The sequence below is a fragment of the Branchiostoma floridae genome, chromosome 6 (assembly GCF_000003815.2).
Source record: "Branchiostoma floridae strain S238N-H82 chromosome 6, Bfl_VNyyK, whole genome shotgun sequence".
Lineage (NCBI taxonomy): Eukaryota > Metazoa > Chordata > Leptocardii > Amphioxiformes > Branchiostomatidae > Branchiostoma > Branchiostoma floridae.
In genome coordinates this window covers 27,684,573-27,704,458 of record NC_049984.1, presented here as the reverse complement: position 1 = coordinate 27,704,458, position 19,886 = coordinate 27,684,573, and the positions used below count along the sequence as shown (strand labels likewise).

At 42.8% G+C, this 19,886-nt stretch overlaps 1 protein-coding gene and 1 long non-coding RNA gene across 2 annotated transcripts in view; both read left to right on the top strand.

The window, feature by feature from the left end:
• LOC118418275 overlaps window positions 1–3,071 on the top strand; it is a 12,879-nt gene extending 9,808 nt beyond the window's left edge. The window contains exons 8-10 of the mRNA XM_035824121.1: window positions 17–91; window positions 392–630; window positions 2,973–3,071. Coding sequence (XP_035680014.1) covers window positions 17–91; window positions 392–630; window positions 2,973–3,071 — 413 coding nt within the window. The remainder of the gene's footprint in view (window positions 1–16; window positions 92–391; window positions 631–2,972) is intronic.
• Window positions 3,072–4,893: 1,822 nt separating this feature from the next.
• Window positions 4,894–8,159, top strand: LOC118417283. The gene is made up of 2 exons (XR_004831350.1): window positions 4,894–5,109; window positions 7,239–8,159. It is a non-coding gene; the product is annotated as an uncharacterized LOC118417283 (long non-coding RNA).
• The last annotated feature ends 11,727 nt before the right edge of the window (window positions 8,160–19,886 follow it).

Sequence of the window (19,886 nt, the reverse complement as noted above, 5' to 3'; positions counted from 1 at the left end):
TACAACTCCTACAAAGAGTTTGTCGACAAGGACACGGATGCCCTAATCCTGACGGTTTCCATGGATTACTTTGGAATTTACACCATGGAAGGTACACTTTCCACACCGTTATTTCTGTAGTATAAATTGGTGGGTGTTAATTGCATGTTATGATATTAATGTGTAATAAACTTACTCGTGTGGTCTGCCTGTTTTTCAAAACTGGTCTTTGTTGTACATTTATATCTCTAGATCTCCCAAAGAAGAACTGCTTTCCACCCGAAATTGATGTGGCCGACAAGGAGACCAGGCGAGCCTGTGGGCCACATCATTGACAAGTACGTAATGCTGAAGGAAGGGGAAATTGTCTCCAATGTAGCTAGCGGGGTAAAAAGTTGCTTTTTCCCCCCAGAGAAAACCAGAAATGAACATGAAATTCGAGCACACGATCTCGACATGCAGCCTACACCTAACCCTAACTCATCACCAGACAAGCCAAAGGAGTCGTGCCAGGAGGAAGACTACAAAAGAAACTATACCCTGGCACGTCTCTTCTATGGCCTGTTTCTCAGAAACATGAGGGACGCTGTGAAAGAAGGAGATGGGGAGCGCCTTCACAGACTCTATTCATTTGCATTGTTATACTACAGGGCATATGGACACACACAATATGCTTACAGCAGTTTTCTGTCACTGCACATGGCTTACAGTCTCGTCAGGACGAGAATCGCTTTTTCAACAAGAGGGGGGGGGGGGGGGGGACAAAATATCTCACTAGATCTAAACCTCGAGAATCATAACAACTTCGCAAAGAGCTTCCCAAAGAACATGGGCCCAAGTCTCAATGAAAACAGTGCTTTAAGAGTCACCCGTAGTTTGCATTACCTCAAGGCATTGATGGACAATCAGAATGCAGCATTGGGTCGAAGGGGTGCTTCAGGTTACCACCACAAAGAGAAATGGGATGAAGACATAAAGTTACTGGTTGAGGAGAACAGGAAGGCTGACCTGTTGGCCGTCATCCCAGGCCGGGCCTTTGAATCTTTCCCTTCATTCAACAGAAATCTGTTGCATAAGATAAACTACAACTAGACAGCAAAGTGGATGAAAGAGGGGCTTAAGTCATGGAATAGACACTACCATACTGACCGCTAAATTCATGCTCGATGCTTTGGTTCTATTTTTCTCAAAGTAAACCTCATTCAATTGTTTCGACCCTGTATACATTGAAGTTTGCCTAATTTGGGAATGCAAATGTATTTACAAATGTATGCAAATGACACAGAACTTTCCACGCCACCGCGCCACTTTAAAACGTAATTAAACATTTACGACAACTGGTTCAAATCAATTGACATTCATTTAGTGTAAACAGATAAATGGCATTTACTACTCCATTACCATTAACAAACTGCTAGCATGCCCCAAACAAAACAACAAAAAACTAACCTTTGTAACAACCTACCCTTTAAGACATCTATCCTACATCTTACCAATTTTTACACCATCGAACTAAGACTTCCATGGCTTCTACTATGTTTAGCCCTCACATTAGACTTTGTGGACCCGATCCCCCCCTTCCATACAACAATGGTCTAATCCTATACGTCCGATGTTATATAACTTGAGCTGCAGTCAACAATAACACAAGACAACACACCGCATCAGAGACATGTCACGCCCCTGGACAGATCTTTTGACAGAACATGAGAGGTACCTATTCTAACGTTACATCTAACTTTTTAGAAGAATAGCGCACATGGCTATAACACTCCGAGTCATAACAACGTCGGCGCAATGGATCAACTCTCCGCGCCGTAACATTACAGCGGACATAGTGAAATTATATGGCAGCATAAACCAGTCGCTTTGACATGCCACGCACGCGAAGACCACATCTTCATCTACCTCCTTTTTCGGACACTCTCCTTTGGCTTTTACGTACATGTCTGTCCAACATCAAGTTGGTTGCTCTTCTTCCTCCCCACCTTATTTACACTACTTATATTTTCAACCACATAACTAAACACAAAGCAAACCTGTCTATATTGGTTAAGCACCATTATTTATCTCTAGTTGCCTCTATATTCCAAAACAAATCTGTTTTTCTTCAGTTTTATAACTTCAGAAACTTTTTTTAATTTTTAGCTACCTGTTTGTAACCTCCTTCGCAGACTTCGAGCAGGGCTGCTCTTCAAACTAGCGAACCAGGGCTATATACCGCCACCCTCATAAAAGAAGTCTGCAAATTAGCCCAGCCTGTTTTACTTGCCTATACTCAGATATATTTGCTTATTCAATGTACATCCTATTTTTAAATCTTTGTATGTATAGTCCTTAGAACAATCAAATCGAACATTGTGCACACAATCTATATATTTTTATCATAAGACAATATTTTTATAGTAGGTCTAATGTATCGAATAGCGAAAAGAACAATAAAGGTAACTAAACATGATATGTTTCTGCTGTGTGCCTCTCAGTCTCTCTAGCCTAAATAAAATCGACAAATTGACAGAAATGTTCAAGTAATAACAACATATCATTTCTATTGGTAAAAGTTATGTTGCCCAACATTTCACAAATAGAAATTCAGTGCCATCATATCCACATCCAAGTGTTTGTGCAAGACCCGTTCTAATTGAAATGGTGAAATAAGGCTTACGTTGACGTTCTCCTCTCCCTGACATTTGCTTTGAGATGGGTGAAATGGTGAAATGTAGGTCACGTCGTCCGTGTAGGATTTCTGGATTACACTGTATTTTCTGCCAGCCAACTTAACTGCTCTCAGCGGGTCAGGTTGAACAGGTTGGAGAATTACTGTATTGACCAGGGCGGACCCGTTCCCACATCACAGGTCTGACACGTGACGCAGTGGTACAAGTGCCATGCCCAAATGCAGGGTAAAGCGCCAAGGTTCTAAGGGCAAGGTCCAAGGACCACAAGAAATCCTGCGCCTTTGGCCTTGATGACCGATGCCATTGCTGTTTTAGATTGACAAGGCAGGAGATGGCCAACCACATATTGACAACGATTGTCCAAAGGGCCAGATCATGTGCTACTTGGGCTGCGGCGCCAAGTTCTGCAGGTGAATTTTGTGATTTTTCCCTTCATGTCATGGAAAACTAACTAGTCTTACCTTTGACATCAATATCATCATAGGGGGAGAGGCATTATAGGGGAGGTGCATTGTTGTTTATTGTGGGTACAAGCACCTGTCAGCAATTTACGCCACTCATGAGGGCTGGTTCGTTAATACAAGGGATAGTACACTTGTAATAGAGCCCATATTGACAACATCCGTTTAACATGATTCTTGGGAAGGTTTCTCAGAAATTAACAGAAACAGATAAACATCTTGTATTTTAGCTGACCAGTAGATCAGATAAGGAAGAACAAAGGGGCGATCACAGTTAATTAATGACCTGTCAAGTACATGTGGGAAGAATTTGTTTTGTTTACGTCAGCACCCAGCTAAGAGATAAAAACAAGGAACACCAGGGATGAGAGTCAGTTCAGACAGAGGAGACACAGAGACAGTCATGATGTGACAGAGAAGAATAAAGATCGGTTCTCGGCCACGGCAGATCTTGTGCGTCTGTGATTCATTTTCTACGACACCAGTCCCAAATTCATTCGTTACACACTGAATGTAGCTAGGGTAGGGTCTCTAGGCTTGAGCCAATCATGGAGAGGTTTGTCAATCTTGAGAAGCACTGCAGGAGTTCCTCGCAGGCTATAGAGAGGGAGGAAAGGGTCCTGGAGCGTGAGGCTAAAAAACAGGCTGTAGAAGCTAAGAGGAAGCATGAAGTAGAAAAAGAAGAGATCAGATTAAGGCAAATAGAACACGCCCACTACCTTAACCAAACCGCACCTAAGGTAAAGACAAAAAATTATGACACGAATACCGGAAGCGCCGCAGCTATGGCCCAAAAGCCCAGTCTGCCACCCTTCAGGGAAGGGGAGAACATAGACAGTGAACGTGTTGCAAGGACGAGCGAATGGAAGGGAAAAAAATTGGGCGCCGTACCTCAGTACCCTACTGACCGGTAATGCGTTAGAGGTGTATAGTAGACTACCAACAACTACAACAAGGTGGGTAATTTTATTACAGCCTTTTCCGGGCACTGGCACTTAATGGACATGAGAGTCAGACTACTGGCTGCACTAGATATAGACTAAACCGCCGCATCTATGATACTAAGCATGTCAGGTTTATGGATAGAGTTAAGAAAATTCCACCGGGTTGCTGTGGCAGATCATATCCCCTCCTCCTGGATGCAGCAACAGATAGCAGCCTGTAGAAACCATGCACATACATGCCGCCAGTGCTGCTACAGGGTTAAGTCTTCATACTTTCTGCCCAACAATGCAATACCCTAATTACCTATCAGTGCCCCAGACAAGGAAGATCTCCGGCCTTATTAAATACTGGTAATTAGTACTGAGATGTAGTCTCCTTCATAGCAAAGCAGAATATTTAATCCTTTTACTGTACATTTGGACCTAAATGGAGACTTTGTTATCCTCCCAAAAAAAGAAAAATCCAAAGACGGGACTTCTCCCAAGCAGTAATGGCAATGCGCAATGATCTTGTTGCTGACATAGGAGTACGAGGCACTTGCTGATGACAAGATTCTTCCTTCACCATCAAACACAGTGAAAGAAAGATGGCAGAACATCATTGGATGCATGGCACCGCTTTTATGTTGGAACTGTGATTAGCACTGGGGAGGAGAAATTGCTTGAATGTACAGTATTACAAGTCACAACATTAGTCTCTACCAGACTCCGGATCGCTGGAAAATCGTAGAGATGGAACAAATAGAGAGGAATATAACCGGCCAGGGAACAGCTCGACGATCGCGTGCTGTTCCCTGGCCGGTTATATAAGCCTATTTGCATTTACCATTACGCATGCGCGGAATTTCCTTAGCAACGAAAAAAGTGAGATAAACAAGTCGCGTTCGACAGGGCAGCGTGTGTCCAGGTTCAATGTTCAAGTGTCGAGATTTTTAGCCTCTACACGGCGTTAACGGCAGCTACCCGCCTGGATCTGATGTTCCAACGATGTCCTAAACCTTGTGTACCTGAAACACCGTGTTCAGTTTCGCTTCAGAGGAATTTACGGTACGTTTTTTGACGGTATCCAAGCAAGTGTTACCATAGTTAGTGATAACGCATGCATCCCTCCCCCTATGCACGATGCCATCTATCTTTGCCGCTTACTTCTAGAATTTTTGTCCATTCTCACTACAGCCAGGTTTTGGTCTGTAAAGGTTACCAGTGTGACAGAATTAGGAAATTTTAACCTACGTATGTTATAAACCGTAAAAATGTTAGCTAAAATGCACGACCTTGTGTCTTCACAATAATGAAAGCCGATATGGTCACTGTCTCGTGATCTCTCGTGTCCGGACATGACCCCGCTTGCACTGACTGAGGAGCTTTCGTACTGTGACCAACACTTCGATTAGAAAGATAAAAAAATGTTAAGAACCAACAGCGAGTACACTAATAATCGCAGTAAATGGCTTGGATGTCCGTATTAGTATTAAACTGGTGCTTTAGGTTGAAAAATTGTACTAAGGGACCGTACGGCATTTAGCGAGGGGGGAGGGCCGGTCGCCAGGGGGGGGAGGGCCAAGCAAAAAAATATTTTGCCAGGGGGAGGGCCTAGCAATTTTTTTTTTACTTGGGGGGAGGGCCAAGCAAAAAAAATAGCTTGGTCTGCCAGCAAAATATGTCCCTTAAAATTCAAGAAACGGCGTTTCAGAGGATCAAGATTTCAAAATTTTTCTGGACCTCTGCAAGGGATCGCCCGAGGTTGGCGCCCGGGACACAGTGAAAATGCGAAAGGGAGGGGGCGGGGCTTATGCATGACGCCCTCGAAAACCTTCTTCACGCACAGAAATGTTATTAAACTCTAGATTAGTTTGCCAGCAAAATTTACCCCTGTCTTATTGCCCTCAAAATGTAAGAAATGGCGTTTCAGAGCTCGAGGGTAAATATTTGCAAATTTCCCTGGATCCCTTTTGACGTGATCGGCCTCGCGCCTTTGATGACCGACATCGTGATAATGTGTTTGGGGGGAATTTAATTTTGTATTTCTAAATTGAAATGCTATTAAAGTTAGCTTTGTTTGTCAGCAAAATATCTCCTCAAACTGAAGGAAATAGCTTTTAAGAGGGTCAAGATTTCAAAATTCTCCCGGACCTACCTTGCGATTCTTCGTGCCTTTGGCGCCGAACATGGTGTTCGGAACGTCGTTCTCAAAAACTTGAAACCCTCGTTTTTTTTTTTTCATAGAAATGTCATCTAACCAGCAAATTTTCCCATAAAAAAGCAATGCAGGAAATCGTGGCAAAAAAAGCGTGGCATTTCTAAAAGATCTCCTGCAAGTCTGCGGTCTCACGCCCGCCGGCGGCTAGAGAGAGGCGACCGGTCTTACCCCGCCGTGGGAAAATCAGCGTCACGCGTCGGCGCCCCCCTCCCCACTACAGTTTTGGAAGTCGAATCGTGCTGTCGTTTTGGTTTTCATTTTTTCCCCCGATTTACCGTAAGTTATTACCACCACAGAACCAAGAAAAAGTCCAAAATATATGTAAATTGAAAATAGTTTCCGTCAAGCCGCTCAGGCCCGCGCCCGCGAGCTTGCAATACGTAAATTTAGGGAGCGGGGCGCGCGCCGCTTCGTGGCGCAAATCTACTAGAAATCCAGGTACAAATGCTTTTTAGGTGTTGTTTTGATATCAAAACAATGAAATAGCTTCTATAAAGCAAATATTTATCCCTCTATTTAGCAGATATTTTGAGCCATTCTGTTTTCCTTTTTTTACTAGGGGTGAGAGATCTGCTTCTCGATGAAAATCATGAAAAAGTATGACGCAAAGCACATTTCCAAATGCGGGGGCGCAGTGTTTTATTGGCGTCTTGAATATTTTTTTCAAAGTTGATAGGAGGGGGGAGGGCCAAGCAAAAATATTTTGTCTTGGGGGGAGGGCCTAGCAAAAAAAGATTTACCTGGGGGGAGGGCCATGCAAAAATTTTTTGACCTGACCCTCTGGCGACCGGCCCTCCCCCCTCACTAAACGCCGTACGGTCCCTAATAAATGTGCAAGCAAGGTCGCTGCAAGTTATGCAAACGTGACGGTGGGGAGGGGTGCATGTAGAATGTGCATTGAAGTGTATTGCGCTTTAAAGCTGTATTTTTTGTTTAAGTGTTGATATTTGCTTTAATGTTTCTTCCTTTTTTTAAGGTGCCGGAGTTCAACATGAGGCTGTGTGCAGTGGTCGGCTGCGGTAATGGAACATATCAACCAAGGCGGTTTCAACCTTCTTGTATCAACTTTAAAAAAAGGAAGTCAGGGACATGTCCAAATAAAAACATGGAACAAAAAAAGGATTTTGATGATGCAACTGTCCCCAACCTTTCCAGCTATGCATTTCCCACTGACAAGAAAGACCCATGGTCGGACAAAACTGTTCTCGCTCACAGATTGCCAACACTTGGGTTCGCTTCCTGTCTGTTACACTACAACCACTGATAGTATGGCCAAGTAGAGCTGCAATTTCCAAGACCTTACCACCACAGTTCAAGAAACAATGTAGTAGAATAAGATGCATAATTGATTGTACAGAAATATTTATTGAGAGACCTAGATCTTTAGACTTACAAGCCTCCACATGGTATGACTATAAAAACACAATACTTTAAAGCCGTTTGTAGGGATCACACCAAATGGACACATCTCCTTTCTTTCAAAGACCTATGGCGGAAGAGCCTCTGATGTGTTCATTACCTGGGACTGTGGCTTTTTAGATTTGGTTGATCCAAATGACGTTATAAAAATAATGGCAGATAGGGGATTTCCAATCCAGGAGGACCTGATGCTGCTGAATGCAACACTAGAAATACCACCAGCAGCATAGGGGAGGCGACACATGACAAGAGACAAAGTAAAGAAAACAAAAACTGTTGCAACCTTGAGGATCCGCGTAGAGCGTGCTAACAATCGGCTGAAGGACTTCAAAATCCTGGAGGGTACATTTCCCATAACACTCATGTCAGCAGTAGATGACATTATCAAGGTCTGTGCTGCATTGGTTCGGAACCTGCAGCCAGACTTGGTCAAATAAACAGTTGGCATACAAGCCATTCAAGTTGGCAGAGATAAACTGTATTGAATTGCTGGCAGCTGAGTGCCAGTGACTTTTTTAATGATCCTTTACTGATTATGTTGTGATAGCAGGAAACTGTGACCGATGATAATAATGACATTGTAATGAAGATGTAATAGATAAAAGTGGATCCTTTCTGTAACATGTCCTCAAATGTATTCTCAAACATTTTTCATACATTAAGTTGTGAGTTCTGTACATTTATGCTGCCATACTGGTGGTGATGTAGGAACATATTTTTTGGAATAAAATCAACGGGATCTTACTTTTGCCTTTGTTCATGAAGTGGCTTGTGTAATGGGAAATGATTTATCGAACAGACACACTAACAAACTAGCAGTAGGAGCTCACAATAATTATGTTTTCCCGATATGGATAAAATTGCTCTTGCTGGTGTCTTCTTTTCATTTCTTTTTCTACTGTCAGGAACCAATCAGAGCTTATAACTGCCATGAACCAATCAATTTTAGAACTGCATTAGCAAATTAGCAGTATAACTATGAAGAACCGTCCTGTGTCTTAGCTCTTCATGTGTATAACATCTATTATCATAATACCGGTACGTTTACGACGATTTCTCTAGCCATACTGATTTGACAAATTGTCAACACATCATTTTCTCCAGTTACATGTTGCTGTTATAGGTTACCCTTGCCACTTCTTCTGTGTAACTTTTCTGCCACTCTTGTCCTGCTAAAAGCGTAGTATTGTAATTGTAACACGCCGCGGAATTACACGGCGAACGGGCGCGTGGTTGGGAGGGGGTAAAAAATACCGGTAGGAAGAAACACAGCACAATTAACTGCCGCTATGTACATTATACATCCTCTGATGTTCCTTCCTTTTCTGTCAGTAAATGCATAAAACATAAACCTGCATGAGCATACAAAATGTCATGAGAAAACGGACGTATACTGTCAAGAATTTTCATTTAACTTCTGTCCGTCACAACCGCTATGACGTAACACTTCACTGCTAGCGTAGATATAAAAATGGCGGGAAAATGGCGGCGTACGTTCAATTTTGCCCATTCAGTCGTAGATCCGGGCTATTATGCAACGGTTCTTCACACTTTTACATGAGTTGTAGGTCACCAACAGAAATTCAAGATTATTGTTGAATCATGTTCGTCTTGTGCCGTGAGCATGTGTAATTATGATCTATAAATTTGGCAATGAATGTGACAGTGTGTTCGTCCCACGACGAGCTGCCTACCCCGAAAAAGATACTGAAAACTTTTGGCCTTGTTGTCTTCGAATGCATTGTTATCGATGCTTTGTAAATGATGTATTGGACACCTAGATGTCTGAAGTGTGCACAGCTCAGAAATAACTATTGTTGCATGTGTAGATCTCTTTAAGTTCCAGTATTTTTAATCTACCGGTATAAGTCTTACTACCGGTATTATGCCAATGCATGTTAAACTTCCGCCTCCTCATCCATTACGGCCGGAACGAAAATGAAAAAAAAACTCCACTTTTTACTTCATATACTGTCAGTAAAACACAAACACACGTCTTACACCAGACTTCAAAAACTTAAAATTATCTTTATTCTTAACTGACAGTTCTAGAATCTTCTTTAGAACAGGTGTACGTTCGTACCTGTCAGGTGGGAACACCTGCGGCGCCGCACGGCGCGGCGCGGAGCGCCATCTCCTTGCAAACGCTGACACTACACACGCGTGACGCAACACTGGGTTGGCAAGTTATCTCCCAAAATGGCGGATTTTACCCGTCATGCATTTCGCGCCGGTAATTGCGAATAGGCTTATTCCTCTGGCCGGCTTACTCCTCTGATTTGTTCCATTTCTACGATTTTTCCAGCGATCCGGAGTCTGGTAGAGACTATCACAACATAAGGTTCTCATCAATATCGTGGACAAAGATGGGCCCACCCTCCTCTTCACCCAAAGTGAGGAATTGCGTCTGAAAGTAATTTGCAGTAAATTTGACAAAGGACGACACAGAACTTAAAAAGAAGAAACCCGGGAGTAAAGCCCGTGTAAAGCGTGCAAAGCCACGTGCTAAACGGAGGTCAGGCAAAATGAGGATGAACTGTAGATGAAGATGCGCAAAACACGCGTACGTTGAGAAAGCGTTGGGCCTCAGAATTGTCATTCCGGAAACGCAGGACCTCGCACGGCCACGGCAAGTTCCAGTCCTTCAAGTCCAACATCCACTCAACCCAACCGCGATACCAACAGAGCACGAAGATCTGGATACGTTATGGATCTGAGACCTGCCATTCCGAAGACTCAGTTCCAATGAATATGTAACGCAAGTTCTAATAATATTGTTTTATCATTTTGTGTATTCATGTTAAGAGGTGACGTAAAGTCAGCAAGTTTATTTTGCTGTTCAACAGTTATTTTATGTTATACATGAATGATTCGATATACTCATGATTTATTTGAAAAACAACTCATCTCAATAGTAAAGAACACAACGGTAGGCGGTGCAGCTTGCCAGAAGCACTGAAATGATCTGCTCCAGTCCTACAGGAAGGAATTTATGGAAGGTGCAACAATTCCCGCCTAAAGGATGAGGAAAGGGCCACCAGGGTACCCGGAGCACCACAATGCCAGAGTGATTGACAAGCTGATGCAGTGGGTTAATGAGAACAGGCCAGCACTAACCAGAGGGGAACGTCCATGACTGGTGAAAGCATTAGCAGTAAGTCATAACCCAATAGAGTAGGCGCAATGGTGTGTGGAAGACTCCAGAAGTAGAAGTAGAAGAAAAGATGGAAGCCATGAGAAGTGAGTAGACGCTTAATGCCATGAAGTTCCAGCTACAATTTCAGAAGAAGGTACTAGGGTCGCAGGGGGAGATTTCAAATGAAAGTCTAGGAAGAAGCTCACATTCAGCAGTTCAGAAAAAGTTAATATCATAGGGAGGTCCTCAAGAACAACATGTCAACAAAACGTTTTGAAAGTGGCTCTGAGTCTGAGGAGGGCACAGAGTGAAGCTAAAAGAACCGGACATGTTCGCGCCAAATTTGAAAGCAAACTGCAAGATGAGAGGGTGAAATGGGAAATAAGGAAACAGATACTGCCACTGCCCGAGTATGTGGAAGGCCCTAGCAAACAAGTAGGATGTAAGGTCACTTCTTTAGATTACCACTATCGTGGTAAAGATGCTTTCTCATATGTTGTCTGATGGTGTTAATATATTATGTTGTCTGATGGTGTTGATATATTCTGTGTAACAGATAATGCATGGAAAAGACTTATGTTGCTCAGTCCACAAGGGGAGTACTTCATTTAGCTAGACCTTAGATATAACAAAATACAGATAGACCTAGATAACAGAACAAAACAACTATCCGTCAAGTTGGAACCAGGCCCAGCCTCACATTCTGAAGTAAAATTTTATCAAAACGGAATGCCTGGATTTGTACCATTTGGCTTTGCATTGACTTGACTTTTTGGCAAGCTTATTTTGCTACACAGACTGCTGGACTTCATCAACTGGACCAGAAGAGGTACAGAACATCATGCTGACAAATTAAGTACGACTATGACGAGGAAAATGAAGCAAAAAAGCGCCAAAGACAGCTTGAGCTACAGTGGCGAGAGGAAAACCGAATTCTGGGCACACTGGAGATGCTGTTCGACAGCCCAGACAAGCTGATCCGGGACTTGGCGAGGAAAAATAGTGACAGGCCATGATTGAGTTCCACCGAACTTTATTTGTTTTCTTTTCATTGCAACAAGCTCACAATTAGACCTGTGTAACTTAAGAAATGTTAAATGCTTAATGCATCTCTGGGGGGAGAACTAGAACCAGTACAGGAGGAGGAGAGACAGAAGGGACAAGGCAGCATGATTACTATCACCGACCCCATACATCCGAATTTTTGTGGTAGTCGCTTTAATGAAGTTTGGTACATAAGTGAAGTAGTATCAGTGAGCGGCACCACAAGCAAAATCAGATTCTTCTCTGGTGACCTGATGAAGTTTGCAATGAGGGGAATGCTTCCAACTGCCCAAAGGGACACCCTGTTCAAGCTGTGACACGCTGAAAGCCCTGGGGCTCCTGTCCAGGACATGAAAAAACTGGCAGAGCTAAAGAGTTGAATGTTCATGTAAAATAAAGTCTTCTGGAAAGGAACATCCCATTGGCTATGAAGGTTAACGCACTTCAAGGACATAGTATTAACATTTTTCCTGTATACATGTCGATACCACATGAGAACTCATAGAATAGAAGACAATGTTTCCCTGGTTAAAATTATTTCTAAAATCAAAGTTTCAAAATAGCTGCATTTGTACAGCTCATGTGCTCTCAAAATTTATTGTCTATTGCTGTCTACCTTATCAAATACTGGATACTTCTGTACTACTATCCCGTCTCCCATTAGTATGACACTTCAAATATTTTGATGTTTTACTAAACCATTTTATGTATTTCATATGTACCGGTTGTGCATGCGAGTGGTATTCATTACAGCATAAATGGCAGATGTGATGTAGTCATCTTGAATGATTTGAGCCGGCCCACAGATTTCTAAAGATAGAGCCCTAAGTAGGCCAGGAGTCAGTAGAGACGTAGGCTCGCCGACAAACAGACGTGATCTTGGATACGGTCTTATTACTGTCATTGTTCTAGACCCTATTGTACGTAGGTTTAGGAAGCAGAATAAAAAGGAGTTCCCCCTCCAGTTACGCGTTGGAGTCTTGGACTGAGTCGGTTTCCTGACAACAGATCTCAGCCTCGTCTGCCAGCCCCGTCCCTTGTTCAAAGTGGGAATAGAACTCAGTCCTAAGAGGCTTAGCCTCCTTGCTTTATCTGGAAGGTGTTGGCCTTTCTGTCAGCTTGCCAGAAACACCAGTACCACAGTGCATGTTTGCTGTTTGGTGTCTCTCTGGCCAACAAATCTGACTGCCAATGCCAGAGCACGCATGTGGGTGGGTACGCAGACCAACATTACATTGAGGTCGACATATCTGAGGGCAGGGAGACCTCTACTCCGTACAGCAACACTTGGTCTGACTTGTCGAGGTCTCCGTAGTCGACAGCTGCTTCTTCACCGGACACACGTGCCACGGCAAAAGCTCTATCTTATCTATAATATTGCAGACGTCTGACATCTTTGTGTGCGTCACTCGTACAGATCCTACATCATCATGTTTAATTTGGACAAAATGTAGGAAATCGGCAAGGTCAGCCTAGAACGAAATAAATATCTCCTGGTTCCCTAATTCCCCTGGCTTAAACCTCGAACGTCTTACACTGGGCGGCGTCTTTGGACAATTTTGACCGGCTACAGCTTGACAAACTATATAAACTAACTGATAGATAACATGGAAAGTCGATTTCCGGACACTGGTATCCCGTCCACATTTAAAATCTTCGACCCGCGCCATTTGCCGGTGACCACATTGGTGGGCCACACATTTATTTGCATGGTTCAGAGAGATCTTTAAGAAGTTTAACACATGAATCTTAGGCAATGTCATTAAGAATGGGACTTTTGATGTCAGATTCTACCAGCATAACTATGTCGAGAAAGTAGGTAAACCTAAGAAGAAGCGACCTTAACAATTTCAGACAATGTAAATTCACAGATCAGCAAGGCAAGAACACTTTGAAGAGTTTGAAGAATGCCAGGTGGCTTGCTGTTGCTTATTATAAGACAGTTGATGTTACTGTTATATACACAGCATTCAAGGCTTTTCTATGCCGCAACACCTAAGACAGATACAGAGACGTCAGGCCAGATGGATGAAGTCATGTCTTCTGTGTTCGCGAAAAACCTACACCAACCCAAGTTGACACTCCACCTAATAAAAATAGCCCTGATGCAAGAAGTGTTGTGTCATCCGCCAAACAGTGTATACAACACATGATGGCGTGCAGCTGTTCTAACAGTACAGTAGTATGACATCTACAACATGTCCCCGCAGCTATTGCTCAACCTGTACAGCAGTATGGAGGCTCCGGCATCATTACCCCACCGGTACAGCACTATGGAGGCTCCGGCGTCATTACCCCACCGGTACAGCACTATGGAGGCTCTGGCGTCATTACCCCACCGGCACAGCAGTATGGAGGCTCTGGCGTCATTACCCCACCGGTACAGCACTATGGAGGCTCTGGCGTCATTACCCCACCGGTACAGCAGTATGGAGGCTCTGGCGTCATTACCCCACCGGTACAGCACTATGGAGGCTCTGGCGTCATTACCCCACCGGTACAGCACTATGGAGGCTCTGGCGTCATTACCCCACCGGTACAGCAGTATGGAGGCTCTGGCGTCATAACCCCACCAGGCCAGGTCGAGGCAAAGTATCATCAGGAACAAGAGCAAAAGGAACGAAACATTATTCGTGGCCTTGACATCCAGCAAACCCATCTATCTTAGCTGAACCAGCCCCCACTGTACCAAAGGCACAGTCCCTGAAGTCTGGGTTTCCAAGAGGCTTGACAGCTGTTATACTTAAGACCTGACTAACAGAACCGGAGTAAGCTGGATGTCCTGCCATTGTCAATAGTTTTGCTCTGTCACCTGTTTATATTTGGATGGGTATAGAAGATAACATTACAACAGCTACTGTTCCCATCAAGGGACTTGTTGTTTGTCTCAGCATCCTGCAGTAGGTATAAGATGATTCCACACTTGAAGCTGAACACTTCAAAGATTACCAGACCCATGTGACATCTTGTACCTCTGGGTTGACCTGTGGGACAGAAATGTTCATATTACACAACATCAGCAGACAAGATTGTACAATTAGAAACTATGAATAAGCTTAAAACATCATACTCATTTTCTCTGCAACAATTGTGGCTAAGCATGATATATGCACATACAAATGATACATCCCGCACTCTACCCGTTCTAATTCTAGACTAGATGGTAGCATAAATCTCATTATAACATCGAGTTTAAGTTATTGAGTGCATCTCAAAATCAAGCTGAGGACATTAACGCTTTTAAATTTAAACGCCACGTCAGGAACTTCCACTGAGCAAGACGGTTTACATAACCCAGTGAATACAAAGAACCCGTATGACCTGACCACCCCATCCCGGTCCTTTGTTCTGTAGCTACAGGACACGGTAATAGAAACGGACCTTCACACTCACAAACATCACTGAAACATCGTCCACAAACTATGGCAGTATGGGTTAACTAAATCGAGGTTGTGTGTTTAAAATACGCCGGCAACGTCGAGGATTTCAGACAAACTTTAGCCTTTCCCTGAGTTTTCAACGCCAGAAATTTCCCTCTGAAAAAAAAAAAAAAAATTATACCGACATTACCCTCACTAAAACCCAGTTTTCCTTACCGGTAATATTTTTTTCAGTTCCAAATTGCAATGTACTAACTAACCACCGAAACAGCTATACTATAAGATGACAAGAAAAATTTCTAAGGCACAATGAACAAGACAAAATTCGGTGAAACAAATATCCACCCTCACCTCACAATGGCCGCCCTACATTGAGTGGATTCCGCACAGTACAGAAACACTTCCCTTGTATCAGTGCGCGTAAACATCTGGAATGCTCCTGAGATTTAAATGAAAGACTTACATTCAGTTTACTCGTCAAAAATTACCCCCCAAAAATGATAGTCTAGAGCAAACAAAAACATCAAATGAACCCGCATTTCTATCGCACGTTCCATTTTTGGCTGCACTATTTTATGGCGGCGCTTGTGTATATTTCGTCTGAGGATGGTATTCGGTGGCGGCTGGATGATGACGTGACCAGCGCACCGAGGGTTACTTAGGGGTTTTTCGAAGTACCGCTCTTAAAAAAACTCTAAGGCGATGTTAATTCGATTATATGGATGCCATCCCTAGAAACACCAAAGCTGATGCGAGCGCACGAATGAAGACAAACTTTGGCAAACAAAGTTGCTTTCAGTATGAATCTAAGCGGCAAGGGAGGTTGAACATTAAACAAGCACAGTATAATGTACCAATAATGTACCAATTAGGTACCGTTACGAACCTTTTTTTTTCTTGGACCGGTTCGAAATATTAAAAGAAAACTCCATATGACGGGTTTTGCCGATTAGAAAAAATGGCTTACTTTTTTTTTTGAACAAACACATAAAGGCAAAATAACAGACAAGTAGCGGCCCACTGAAGTCAAGACAACTTATATCGGTGCCGCTATTAAAAGAAAATAAGAATAACATGTGATTGACAAGATGCAGTAAATATGTACAAATGGTATACAAGTGTATTGACTGGTGGAAGCGCAAGTCCTGCCCCCCCCCCCCCCCTGGAAATTTTGGTAGGACACGGGAACGGCCAGTTTGCACAATGAAGTTCTGAGTTGAAGACATAATCAAACAGTTTGTGGAATAGTTGCAAAGGGAAGTACCAAAAAGTAGTAAATGTTTGATTTCACCATCAGAAAGGGAGGAGATATCGAAAAGATGTCCTACGATCCTAAAAAGTTTGCCGAAGAGAGTGTGACGAGGATTATTATGTAATAATAATGGGCAATGGAGTAGGAAATGAGAAATCGATTCGCATTGGCACCCGCAGCTACACCCATTGGACTACCATTTAGCCCACGACGGAAAAGACTGCCATTCAAGCCGCAGGTGCCAATGCGAGTACAAGCATATCGATATCTGGGACCAAAGCTAAAATATCTAAAATTGACAGGTTTTACAGATTTAAACAAGTGCACTTTAAACCTAAGGAAGCTGTAACTATGTGTTGCCAAGTCTAACTTGTTCCAGTGACTTAATGAGTAAGGAACAAAAGACTTTGCAAAACGATTTGTTGAAGCGTCGAGGGATCTTGAATTCATTTTGTTGCGAAGGTCATACCAAGGAGCTTTAATCTGATAAAAACCCCTTGGTCATACGAACATGCTGAGGAAATGATTGAAGGAAGTAGATCAGACAAATAGCTACGAGTAGAACCATGAATAATTTTGTAGAACAATAAAAGTCAATTAATATGCCTCCTGTCCGATAAGGTCTCCTAGCCGAGTTCTTTGCAAGCTGAGGAGTACGGTGATCCTTTGACAGCACCTGTTACAATAAGAGAGCCGTGGTATTGGATTCGTTCTAAAAGTTGTGATTCTTCACACGTGCCGCTGTGCCAAACGACATCACCGTATTCCAAACACGGAAAGATAAATGATTTGTACAATGTTTCCAAAACATTACGAGGGAGTTTAAATTTCAACCCTTTGAAAGTAGCTAAGCTTTTAGAAATATTAGACAATATATTGTTGGTGTGGGACTTCCAAGTCATGTCAGAGGTAACCCCTATATGTTTGTGACAAGAAACAGACTTAATAATGCAATTGTTTAAAAGCAGAGGTGGGTGTACTAAATTAGCTCTTCTGGTTGAAAAGCACATTTCGACTGTTTTGGCTGAGTTCAATTCCATTAACCACTGAAAAGCCCATCTGTGTATTTTCTCTAAATCAGCATTTAAACAGGAAGCAGAATAACTCGCGTTATCAACAACATACATAAGTGAACTGTCGTCAGCAAACAGAAATGGCTGGGAGACAATATTTTCGACAATATCAATGGCTTACATGTCCGTCTACCTTACAGGAGAAATCGAGTTTATTAGTCACTTGTACCAATTTTTTTACAGTCAAATGTACAGAGACAGTTAACCTTGATTATATGAAAATACGATTGCAAAACGCCATTGGAAGTCGGGTACTCCACGAAACACATTTGATTTGTAGCAAAATTAACAATTGTTTTGAGGATCACTAGTTCACAAGTTTTCAATTACAATTCCTTACCAAGAACCTTTCCAACCATACCAAGTTGAACTTGCCGGAAGATCGTTTCAGGTTCCGAAAACTCCACCGTATAAACGCGCGTATGTACGCGCGTAAGTGTTCGTTAGCAGTAAGTTATGTGACCCTATATCAAGAATATCTCAGCAACAAAGCACGATCTTTAAAAGCGGTTTGCGGATTTCAATTCCTTACTAAGGGACCTTTCCAACGATACCAAGTTGAACTTGCCGGAAGATCGTTTAAGGCTCCGGAAACTTCACCATATATTCGCACGTAAGTGTTCGTTAGCGGTAAGTTAGGTGACCAAGAATATCTCAGCAACAAAGCACGATCTTTAAAAGCGGTTTGCGGATTACAATACCTTACCAAGGGACCTTTCCAACGATACCAAGTTGAAGAAACCTTGCCGGAAGATCGTTTAAGGTTCCGGAAACTCGACCATATATATGCGCGTATGACGCGCGCAAGTGTTCGTTATATACCCCTCACATTAGGCGCGATTCGATCGGACGACGTGTCTGCGAGCTCTGAATTACGAGGAGGGATGACCCTGACGCGAAGGGCGAACGCTGCCATTTCTTCGTCGGCATCAGTGTCATGCCTCCTCGTAAATTAGAGCTCGCAGACTCGTCGTCCGATCGAATCGCGCCTAATGTGAGGGGGGTATTAGGTGAACCTATACTCGAGAATATATCGGCAACAAAGCACAATCTTTAAAAGCGGTTTGCGGATTACAATTCCTTACCAAGGGACCTTTCAAACGATACCAATTTGAACTTGCCGGAAGATCGTTTAAGGTTCCGGAAACTCCACCGTATATACGCGCGTACGTGTTCGTTAGCGGTAAGATAGATGAACCTATAGAATATCTCGACAACAAAGTACGATCTTTAAAGGGGCATTCCACTCCACACGGGAGTGTTATTTTCCGATAGATATTAATTTTAGGAAGTAATAAATACATACTACTTCACATCATACGATAAAGTATCCAGTTGCTCCACGTGCCTCAAAAGCATCCAGTCTTCTACTAAACTCCCCAAGTACCAGCTAATTGAATTAATCCTATGGTTGAATACAATGCAAAATTTTTAGGTAAGGTTACAAAGCTAATTTCAAGGGCGCTAAGAAAAACACGTCTTGTTATGTGTTCTTTAATATCTTGTGAACAATTGACCTTGTTGGTTTGCTAAGCGCCCCTCATTTATGCCGAAAATATTTACGATAAAGGAAGTGTCTACACGTATAGGGAATACATGGGTAGGGTCTGCATGGGTTTTGTGAGTGTCATATTGGTTTACAAACACACGTTGCGTAATTCGCCACAAGTGGAATTCCACCAAAGGTCGGCTGATCATGCATTAATTGATACATTATCTATTGGAAAATAACACTCCGGATCCCTTCTGGAGTGGAATGCCCCTTTAAAGGCGGTTTGCGGATTACAATTCCTTACCAAGGGACCTTTCTAACGATACCAAGTTGAACTTGCCGGAAGATCGTTTAAGGCTCCGGAAACTCCACCGTATATACGCGCGTAAGAGTTTGTTAGCGGTCAGTTAGGTGACCCTATGTGCGAAAATATCTCGGCGACAAAGCACGATCTTTAAAAGCGGTTTGCGGATTACAATTCCTTACCAAGGCACCTTTCCAACGATACCAAGTTGAACTTGCGGGAAGATCGTTTAAGGTTCCGGAAACTTCACCATGTATACGCGCGTAAGTGTTCTTTAGTGGTTAGTTAGGTGACCCTATATGCGAGAATATCTTGGCGACAAAGCACGATCTTTAAAAGCGGTTTGCGGATTTCAATTCTTACCAAGGGACCTTTCCAACGATACCAAGTTGAACTTCCGGAAGATCGTTTAAGGCTCCGGAAACTTCACCATTTATTTGCACGTAAGTGTTCGTTAGCGGTAAGGTAGGTGACCCTATACTCCAGAATATCTCGGCAATAAAGCACGATCTTTAAAAGCGGTT